The sequence below is a fragment of the Aethalodelphis obliquidens genome, unplaced genomic scaffold (genome assembly GCF_003676395.1).
Source record: "Aethalodelphis obliquidens isolate GAN/ISIS:26980383/991018 unplaced genomic scaffold, ASM367639v1 scaffold22, whole genome shotgun sequence".
Taxonomy (NCBI): domain Eukaryota; kingdom Metazoa; phylum Chordata; class Mammalia; order Artiodactyla; family Delphinidae; genus Aethalodelphis; species Aethalodelphis obliquidens.
Window position 1 is genome coordinate 11,145,197 of NW_020837966.1, and position 10,844 is coordinate 11,156,040.

The 10,844-nt window shown below is 44.3% G+C and overlaps 1 protein-coding gene across 8 annotated transcripts in view; it reads right to left on the minus strand.

The window, feature by feature from the left end:
* CADPS (calcium dependent secretion activator) overlaps positions 1–6,563 on the minus strand; it is a 478,811-nt gene extending 472,248 nt beyond the window's left edge. Inside the window, exon 1 of one of the 8 annotated variants that reach the window (XR_003435859.1) lies at positions 5,600–6,563. Coding sequence is in view for 7 of the 8 variants with exons in the window: in XM_027121298.1 (XP_026977099.1) it covers positions 5,600–6,037 (438 nt within the window). In the remaining variant the exon portion in view is untranslated. The remainder of the gene's footprint in view (positions 1–5,599) is intronic. The other 7 variants (XM_027121298.1, XM_027121292.1, XM_027121295.1 and 4 more) reach the window with 7 other exon arrangements.
* Positions 6,564–10,844: the final 4,281 nt, after the last annotated feature.

The following is a 10,844-nucleotide window of genomic DNA, read 5'->3' on the forward strand; positions in this document are numbered from 1 at the left end:
GTGTGTGTGTGTGTGTGTGTGTGTGTGTGTGTGTGTGTGTGTGTGTGCATACATACTCTCTGTCCCCCTCCCCTACTTTAGTATTTGTAATCAGCATCTTACAATTAAACACTATCTTATTCTCAATTTATTTGGTATCTTCCAAACTAGAACATAAGCTGACAGTTCAGAAGCATATCTCAAAGCTATCTTCTGGTTCTGCCACGAAGCCAGAGAGAGAACTGGTCTTTTTTAGAACTTAGCTTTACGTTAGTAGAACTCTCCTGATCATTCCAACTTAAGTTGTATAGACACCGGGCCCCAAATACTGGTTATATTTCAATGTGATGGCCTATGGTTGTGTATTAAACTTGCTTTTGCCAGAAAAAGACCTTGGAATCATTTGACATTTACCACTTTACACAGTACAACTTTTTAGGAATGAAAGATTTAATTTCCTTTGTTCTTCAGTCCAGTTTTAGGGACGCAAAAGGCTATTCCAAGTGTGTAATGAGGCAAAAACTTCTCTTATTACTTTTTTGGTAACCTGCATCTTCAAAATGTCTCTACTTGTACCAGTGCATAACAGTTCCTGCCCATTGCATCAAGAAGATTGGGGAGGAAATGCCAAAAAGCATATTGAAAGAATTCAATTCTTTCCCTGAAGCAGAGAAAAACATACAACTCTTTTTGAAGGAATCCTGGGTTGAACAGTCATTTAGTTTTCTCAAAAGGTGAGAATATTTTATTTTTTTAAATGCAAATTGTATGTTGCCCTGACAAACAACCCTTCAGAACTTTGAATAGTGGAGCTAACCCAAGTGCCTCAAAGCACATCTGAAAGCATGAATCACCATTATTGATTTAAAATACACACACTCACACACATATATAGTTCCCTAGCACTAGGTCTTAAATTTTACGAAAGTTATGAGTTTTTGAGTCATAAGTGAACAACAAAGTCAAAGAAGTTAATGAATAAAGAAGGAATTTCTCTAACAGTGACTCAATGTTAGCCATAATTTTAGGGCAAAATATAAGCTGAATCACATGGAAATGAGTAATTTGAACTTACAACACATTTGGCCTAGTCAACAGTTCTCTTGAATGAAGAATTCATATAGAACTGACACAACTTTAGGATTGCCCCTTTCTCTCATCACATACATACAGACACACATGTATACACACCTGCATATGCACACATAATATTCATTTTGGACCTCTGTAACCCAGGCGTTATGAATAGTTCCTAGCTAACTAAAAAAAAAAAAAAAAAAAAAAAGGGCAAAAAAACTAGTCATGTCAATTACACAGAATTCTTTACAGTGCCTGCTTTTACATTCCCTCAGGAACACCTATAAGTAGCTAGTTCACATGAGGTAGCCACTCATCACCATTACTACATAACTTAGAAACATATGGTGTAGCTCTGCCATGCCAACTTCTAGGTATTCACTCTAGCATTCTGACAAAAGAAGAAAAAACAAGTTCAGAACTGTTTTTCAAATTGTCATTTATCAGCTGCTGAAACATACATGGTGAGAGCCTGATGACTAGGTTTTTGTTGCGGTCATAAATTATCATCACCTCCAAGTTATATTTAGATTCACAGTAGTACAAGGAAAATATACCTACAAATGATAAAATATTGAAACCGAGCAAAACCCTGTGCGGCTCCCAGGTACAAATGCTTTCTGTGTCCCCCTTTTCTTGTTTGTAGGAAATAGGCTTCACTTAACCTCTATGACCTTCCCTGAGTTCCAAAGGGCAGGTTCAGTTGCTAATAAGGGAAGGGATGGGATGCAGAGACAAGGCGGGAGCAGGCAAGAAACAAAAATGCAGCCTTGGGTCAGGGTCCTAGTTCCTCCTCAAGGAATTTGTAACACTACCCTGGAGCTCTTTTGCAGAACTAAGGCCCACACCCAGGTGGAGGAGGGCAACTTCTGGCTGAGCACAAGATTCCGGGAGCACCGCCCTGTTACATCACCACCAACCAACCAGAAGAAAGTCACACACCCTGCAGCCCTCACCCCAAATTCTGCCTATAAAAACCTCCCTCCAAACCATCAGGGATTTCGGGATTTTTGAGCATAAGCCATCCTGTTCTTCTTGCTTGGCTCTGCAATAAACCTTTCTCTGCTCCAAATTCCTACATTTCCATTTATTTGGCCTCACCGTGCCTCGGGCACACAAACTTTGTTCGGTAACGATATGGTTTCACATAGTCTGTTTCGAGTCCCCTCTTTTAAGTGGGAAGAGTGTTAGAAAGTCTAGGCATTCTCTTTCCCAGTAAAAGTAAAACCGAAGTAATTAACTATCAGAATGATCCAGGAACAGCACCTTTTTCCTCTACTTCCCAAGTGTTCTGAGCTAAAATACTTTTTTTTCCCCCAGCTCAAACCACACAGAAAGACTGACAACAGTCTGCTGTTGAGATTTACCAGCTAACAGCCCATTTCTCTCCTTCATACTCTTTATGAAGTTAGTGCTTAAACGATTATTTTGCCCATGTTGACTACTTGATAGGCGCCCAAAGGGGGAGGGGCAGGTCTTTCTCAACTCAAATAGAAATAATCCTGAGTAAACAAGTACACGAGACATGCTATCTCTTCTATTTTTCATTTTAGAATATTCCTGGCCAGTGTTGTATATTAAAAAGATAGGATGAGAGAACTCCATGCGTAAATTCCCACTCTTTCACCTGTCTACACAGTGCTTTAGGCAAATTACAAAACCTCTCTGAGTCTCAGCTTTCTTTTCTAAAAATGAGGATGTAATTCCTAAAATATGAAGAGAACTTAAAATGATCTAAGAACAGAAATAGGAAGTTAGGTAAAAAACTAAGGAAATTTAAATAAACTGTAGATTTTAGTTAACAACAATGTATCGCTATTGGTTCTTTAATTTTAACACATGTACCATACTGCTGTAAGATAATTATAGGGGAAAACTGCGTCTGGGTTGTATGGAAACTCTCTGTACTCTTTTCTCAATTTTTCAGTAAATCTAAAACTCCTGAAAAACTAAAGTCTATTTTTTTTAAATGACCTAAGGTAGGTGCCTTGCACATAGTAGGTACTTGAAAAATGGCAGCCAGTGTTAATGACATAGACTATTTGGTTTCATAAAGTCTATTAAACTCTGTACAGTATGACCTTTTCCTCCCCAACTTTATGGAGATGTAATTGACGTAGAACACTGTGTAACTTTAAGGAATACAGCATAAGGATTTGACAATATGACCTTTTCCGCAGTTCAGTAATTCTTTTTCATAGGCAGTTCTTTCTCTACCCGACCCCATGCCACTCTATTCCCTTTCTCTACATCATTTTTCCTCTTTTTCTAGTTCATCCATTTCTATTCTACTACAAACTCACATTTACAACTAGTTTTTATTTCTCCAAGACTCAAAGTTCAAGCTTTCTACTTGGAGAAAAATAGCAGAACAGCTTTTTCCAGAAAGGCACAAAACACTTAAAGATGTAGTAATGGGGAGAACTTGTTTTCTGTTGTAATAAAGAGATAGATATTCAGCTTCCCAGTATAGACAACAGCTGTGAGGCAGCTTTGCCGGGATATGTATTTAGTATGCTGCAACAACTAAAAATAGTTTGACCAAATGCCAGTGTTATCAATCTGTCCTGGAGTTCGTCTGATATTAAGGTCATATGTAAAAACAGAACTCACTTGCCCCTCAAAACCACAGCTTTGAATGGATCCAGGTAAAACATACCAAATCAGATCAGAAAAACTAGCCTCATGACAATCTTTCTCAGGTGGCTGAAGGTTCTGTTTAGAAGAAATGGGTCTTCCTGAGAATGGATTTCTTTCCCCATTGCGGTGCTGGGATTTCAGCCTCTATTGGAAGGACACAGCTATAGAGCCTTTTGACTGATAAATGGAAGTTTGTTTTTTAACTTTTAAGTGACAACAGTTTTCATTGCCAAAAGAACAGGACATCTTTAGCAGGTGCTGTTAATAATGGGATAGATTTTGGAGATGGAATTGCCCCTGCTATAAAGACACAATTACCAAAATAATTCGAACCTGAAACTTGAAATATCAGGCCCTGTGGACCCAAACCCAACCTTAAAAGAATATCCAAAAACTTGTACTGTTCGGAGAATACTTTTGCTCTACTGTAGTTCAAAATCCTCGTTGAAAAAGCAAGGGACCACTGATGGGGGTTTGAGAGTGCAGTGTGTAGCCCACCTGCTCTTTCTCAACCAGGAAATGAGTTTTATTTCTAATAAAACTGATACCCAAGCTTGTGACAGCCGAAATAAATCATCAGCTCTGGGTGGTGTGTGTACCTATACAAGCAAAGCAAACAGAGAAATCTGTGCTAACTCAAGATAAGGGTAGATAAATATAGGAAAACCCAGCAGTCTACTACAGGCAGCACGTAATTCAGTCTCAAATGGCAGCAACCGAGAAATTCACTATTTTAAGAAATTGGTCTCCTAACCTCGATGGGGTTACAGCTGGCTTTAATCACCCCTCACACCGCCCCTCTAGGGGCTTCACTGGTTTTTCTTAGTCCAGCTGCTGCAGATTCATCTAAAACAGACAGAACGGGATGCTTTCTTCATTCACTCACTGCAGCTGGGTACCTGACCCCTTCTCTCCTGGGCCGACGCCCTCGACCTGCATTAACTAACCCCTCCTTTCTCTGGCTGGAGAACAGGTGATAGAAATAGACACTTTTTACACATCAAAGGCAGCCCAGAGCCTCCTCAGCTTTGCCAGCCTCAGACACAAAAAGCTTTTGATGCTTATAACTGCGAGGCTTTTTCCAGCTGCACTTTATCAAGCTAGCAGCGCCAGGGCTTGGAGGGCCTCGCAGAACCAGAAGGTGGCGGCGAAGTCACCTTGGGAAAAGAAGGGGGTCAGAGGGGGGAAGGCAGAAGGGGCGTGCCCCTGCTCTGGGGTCAGTGAGCAAGGGGAAGGGAGATTGGAGGGAAGCCCAGCCAGAGTGAAGCGATGTCCAAGGACCCCCGAGGCGACCCTAATAGGTGATCAGCTGACCCAGGCGGAGGGAGGAGGGTGCCCTTCGCAGCATCACGGGAAGCTTCGCCTTCTGGGCTCGCTTCCTCCCGCCTGCCCCTGCGGTTGCTCTCTGCCCGCGTTAGCCTGAGAGCAGCTCGGAGGCGCTCTACTCGCTCCGCACCGGAGCCCCCCCTCTGCCGGGTGCCCCCGCCCGCCCAGCGCACGCCCAGGAGGGCGGGCCGGGAGTTGAGCGCAGCCGCCCGGCGCCGGAGCGTGCTGGGAGCCCTGCAAGCAAGCCAGGCCTCTCTGGGCGCCGCGGGCTGCAAATCACTCCCCGAGCCTCCCGGGCCACAAAGCGGGACTTCCCTGCCTCGCTCCCCGACAGGGAGGCCGGGCACTGGATGCTGCGCTCCAGGCTCCTTGCCGGGCCCGGGCAGCTCCTGGCGCGCTCCGGGCTGGGTTGGGCCAGGCCCAGCCGCGGAGAGGGGGCCTCGTAACCCCTTCCCCCGGGCGCGGTCTTCTCTGCCTCCAGCTCCTCCTCGCCAGCTGCGCCGCCAGCTCCCATTGTGCGCCCCGCCCGCCTGGCGACGTCCCGGCGCTACTCGCTGGGCCTCCCAGGCGCACCTACCTTCTGCTGCCGGCGAGCCATATCGGTGGGCTGCTTGGCGTTGAAGGGGTAGGCGATGCAGCGCATCACGAACACGTAGAGCTGCAGCCTCTTCTTCCTCTCCTCCTCCTCTTTCTGCAGCCGTTCCAACTCCTCCTTCTCCTTCTCGCTCGCGACCGACGGGCTGGGGCTGGAGGGCCGGCCGCCACCGGCGCGGCTGCTGGGCTGCAGCCCCCCGGCCCCGCCGCCGCTGCTCGCGCCGCTGCTCCCGCCGCCGCCGGCGCCAGCTCCGGCCCCGGCGCCGCCGCCGCCCCCCAGCCCGGCGCCGCCGCCCGAGCCTTCGCTGGTGCGGCTGGGAGACAGGCGCGCGCCGGACGCGGCCGAGCCGAGCACATCCTTGCCGCTCTCCTCCTCCAAGATCTCGTCCGATTCCTCTTCGCTGGATGAAGGGTCCAGCATGGTGGCGCCTGGGGAGGGGGGTCCCTGGAGCCCCTGGCTTGGGGTGCAAAAGGTGGGGGGCGCTGGAGGCAGCTGGGGGTCGGCTCTCCCGGATGGCCGCTTCTCCCCAAATCAGGGAGCGAGCGCGCTGCTGCTCAGCCTCGGCCGCCGCGACTGCTTCCTCCGCCCGGCGTTCGAGAGCTGGGCTCAGACTCAGAAGCACGAGGGGAGGAGGGGGAGGGAGGGTTGCGTCCGTGGACCCGAGGTGGGCAAGGGGGAGAGTCAGTTGCGAGCCCCGAGCCCGCAGCCGGAAGCCATCTGCAGCCGCTGAAGGAGGCGCCTCCAGAAAAGATGCCGAGTGTTGCAAGCTGTCGGTGCAGCCTAGAGCCGAAGAGGCATCTTGCCGATTGGGGAGGGAGCGGCGCTTACGTGTTTATTGGCTTAACTCTCCCCTGTCCGCGGCGTAAGGGTGGCTGCAGAGGGCTGGAGCGGGGAGAGCGCAGAGCATCCCCCAAAGTCTCAGAGCTTCCGTACTGACCCTAATGCTTTCCCGCTCTCCTCACTCCCACCCCTTTGTGGATAATTTCCTCCTTGATGCCCAGCTCTCCTGGCCTGACCTCTCTCCCCCTCCCGCGGACAAAAAGTTCTTGCGGGAGGAGGAAATAGACAAACCAGTGATGACTTTTTGTCATCGAAGAGTAGGCTGTTGGAGACTCTTAATTCAGAGGTCTCACTAAGAGGAAGTCGGCGAGATCTTATACGCGAAAGAAAGAGGCTATTTCCTATCCCCAGCTTTCTTCACACTTGGGACACGGGGGCAGTGGGGCTGCGCAGCCTATTTGTCCCACCTGTGTAAACTCTGATGCCAGCGATTTCCATACGCCCACCCTCATTAAGATACAGGTGAATGCAATTCTGAGCGGATTGGCGTATCGACCATGCAGCTCAACTATTTAAGTAGAACCCCCCCCCCCCCGCCCCTGCTTACTCTGCCTTCTTCAATTCCCAGAACTGGTGATACTTTATGCTGAGGTGAGCCTACCGTAGAAACAGAAGGGTTTCTGGTTGCTGAGCCCTTCCTCCATTATGGCTCGCTGGAAGATCTGGGTGGAGGATTGGGGACCCCAAGATCAGACAAAGATACCCTAAGAACTGAGTGCATCAACATCTAATGCGTTTACTCTGTCGCGCAGTCTTCCTTCCTGCTTCTCCGTTATCTATTAATTCAAAGCAGCAGATGGTGCTTTCCTTCTCCCTGCTCCTTTCACTTAAGCCAAAAAACCCAGCTCACGGGGGAGCTGGCCAGCGTGCTGAATCTTATCAGCGACAGGCAGATGGATTGAAAACAAACCAACACCTTTTACCCTTTGATCTTAGGCTATCTAGAGACCTCTCTTGGCTTTTCCTCACCCCATCTCCTACATTTATGTATTTTCAGTGCTCTAATTATTCGTAGGTACTCGTGGGAGTTATTGTTAAAGTGTAGTACGAATTTAAAGTGTATATCACATCTGTCTTTATGTATTTTAAAATTTACCATGAGTTTTACTGTAGGCTTTGATACTCAAAGGAAGTTTTCTAGCTAGTCTGTTTGAGACCTAAAAATGAATTTAAAACAACTAGCTCCACATTAATTCCAAAATACTGTTTAAATTTTTTTAATTAAGTAATATATACATGGCTCATACTTGACTTCACCACCATACTCACCTCAAGGACAAAACTTTTGTGGTCATCATGCATTCTGTATCAATTTAAAATAAGTAATCCAGCAACATGGAAAGTGTTATATTTTGGCAGTTCTCACTTTTAAATTTTTTCTAAAGAAGTAAAAGATGTTCAAATTATGTTTTCTTGGTTTCCCTGGGATGTGAAATATAGTAGGCCAATCAATCAGTAAATTAACCTTTATTTAGCACCTTTTTACGAGTGAACATTGTTCTAGGTGCTTGGGGTAGGTGGAATTTTTAGAAGACATTCTCTTAAAGAGTCTAAAATCTCCTTTGGGAGATACAAGTATGTGAAAAAGATTAACAACACTTATTTCAAGGCAACATATCAACCAATTCAAGTTAGTAAACTGCTAAAAGCTTGCTTGAATGAAGCAACTGGGAATGGAAGAAAATCATATATTTCTCAAAAGAGTTAAATTTTAAAGAAAGGAGCCATATAACTGGATGGCGAAAAGGGAAGCTATTATAAGTGGAAAGGGTGACTTGCAAAGCCATAGTGATAGGACAAAGGACCAAGTAAGGTACAGAGTGTTATGCAGATGGTGTGTGGGTAGGAAAGGGGGAATTGAGGAGGAAAAAAAAGAGTTAAAATTATAATCCATTTGGCCAAATTGTGGGGGGGGAGGGTTCATATTCAGGACACAAAGAAATGAATTGTTAGCTAGGGAGCATGTGGTGATTTGTGGAGGAGGTGCTTTTGAAGGCAAGACAAAGCCATTTACTAATTAGATATTTTTCAAGCAAGATAAGGCATTTAAGTATCATCACATTAGGCACTGGTAGAAGAGTGATCATGAACTCTTGTCTTTAGAACCATTTGGAATTTCTCAATCACTGTAGTACATTTTCGTTTAGTTTTGTATTTTTACAAATCTTTTTGAGTTTTGTGGGGTTTTTTTCCATTTATACTCATTAAACATAAACTCAGTATCTACCTTGTGTTAATCATATAAACCTATGATATCAGTATTAAATATGACGTTGCTTAGATAAATCTAACACTCTTCTTAATACACCCATAAGCGTTCAATCAAAGAGACTTAAATTTTACTGGAAATACTTTTATAATCTTTTTTTTCATAACATGTCCATTACTGACTTTTAAAATGTATGTCCTTTCAAAGGTATTTTTTACCTTAGCTGAAAGTCAATTCAGTGTCCTGGGAGATATTATAACTCTTCGCTACTGCTGAAGATAAGATATGCCAACCCAAACTCCTTCGGCATCTAAACCAGGAGTTGTGGCTTTCCTAGATGCAAAGTTGATGAAGGAAGAAAAGAACCCCAGAACATATACAAAGGCTCTGAACATTTGCCTACTTTTTGTTGACATCCATATTCTTCTTTTTATTTTATTTTATTTTATTTTTTTTGCGGTATGTGGCCTCTCCCGTTGTGGAGCACAGGCTCCGGATGCACAGGCTCAGCGGCCATGGCTCATGGGCCCAGCCGCTCCGCGGCATGTGGGATCTTCCCGGACAGGGGCACGAATCCGTGTCCCCTGCATCGGCAGGTGGACTCTCAACCACTGCGCCACCAGGGAAGCCCCATATTCTTCTTTTTTAAAATACAAATCTACCATAGATTCTGATACACATAAGTATTTATACGCTCACACAAGCTATTTTAGGTGCTTGCACGCTTGCCTCTACCTCCAGTTCTGCTTTGTAGGAAACTTGAATAACCTTAAGGTGATAGAATAAATTTTAGTCAGCCATCTGGAGACCATATCATGAAAGTAGAAGTTATAACATGGAATTTTTTAAATCCCAGCAAAACCTAGAGGAAATAGAAATGACTGAGACACTAAACCAGGGCTTTATAATCTGGACCTTGATTATTTCTAAACCTCATTCTTCCCTGAATTGTTTGCTGTGATTGTGTAAAAAGCTGCAAGTATGAAGGAATAGCTGACTTGTTGGCAATCAATAGACACTTTGGTGAAAAACAATCACTTCCTTCTTTATGTCACTCATATAACATGTTTCAATCAGATAAAACTGAGTTTAATGCCCATCTTAATGTTTTTCTCAGTTTGTTACTAGAGGATAGTTTGGCCAAATTAAATTATATATTTTTAAATCTCACAATAAATTTCATATTATCTAGATGTAATCATCTCATCCAATCAATATATATTTTTTTAATTTAAGAATAACTCACAAACACCAAAAAGGGTAAATTTGAACCTTACGGTATGCCTAAAGTCAAGTTAAATGCTTGGGCTCTCGACACAGGCAGTTCTGCCTTTGCTACTTAATAGCAGAGTTATTCTGAGAAAATTATTCAGTGACTCAGACTCAGTTTCCTCATCTGTAAAATGAGGGATAGTAGTACTCATTTCCCTCAGAATGACAAGAAAATTAAATTCAATATTATAAAGAAAGTATTTTTCAACAGATTTTAGGTTTAAACTTTTTTTCAACTGGTGGGAGATGGACTTATAATAAATGAGCTGACTAGAAATTGGACATGCATAACTGGAAGGAAAAACAACATTAAAAAATCAAATAGCCGAACTTTCTCACACAATATCCAAAAATAAACTAAAAATGGATTAAAGACTTAATGTAAATGAAACCATAAAACTCCTAGAAGAAAACATAGGCAGTGTGCACTTTGACATCGACCTTAGCAATCTTTTGGGGGGTATGTCTCCTCAGGCAAGGGGAAAAAAAATCCAAAATAAATGGGACTACATCAAACGAAAAGATTCTGCACAGAGAAGGAAACTATCAACAAAATGAAAAGGCCACCTACAGAACAGAAGACATTTGCACATGTTATGTCTGATAAGGGGTTAGTATCCAAATATACAGAGAACAAATACAACTCGACATTAAAAAAAAAAAAAATTTTAAAAATGGGCTGAGGACCTGACAAGACATTTTTCCAAAGAAGCCATACAGATGGGCAACAGGCACATGAAAAACTGCTCAACATCACTAATTTTCAGAGAAAAGCAAATCAAAACCACAATGTCAAACCTGTCAGGATGGGGCTTCCCTGGTGGTGCAGTGGTTGAGAGTCCGCCTGCCGATGCAGGGTACGCGGGTTCGTGCGCCGGTCCGGGAAGATCCCACATGCCGCGGAGC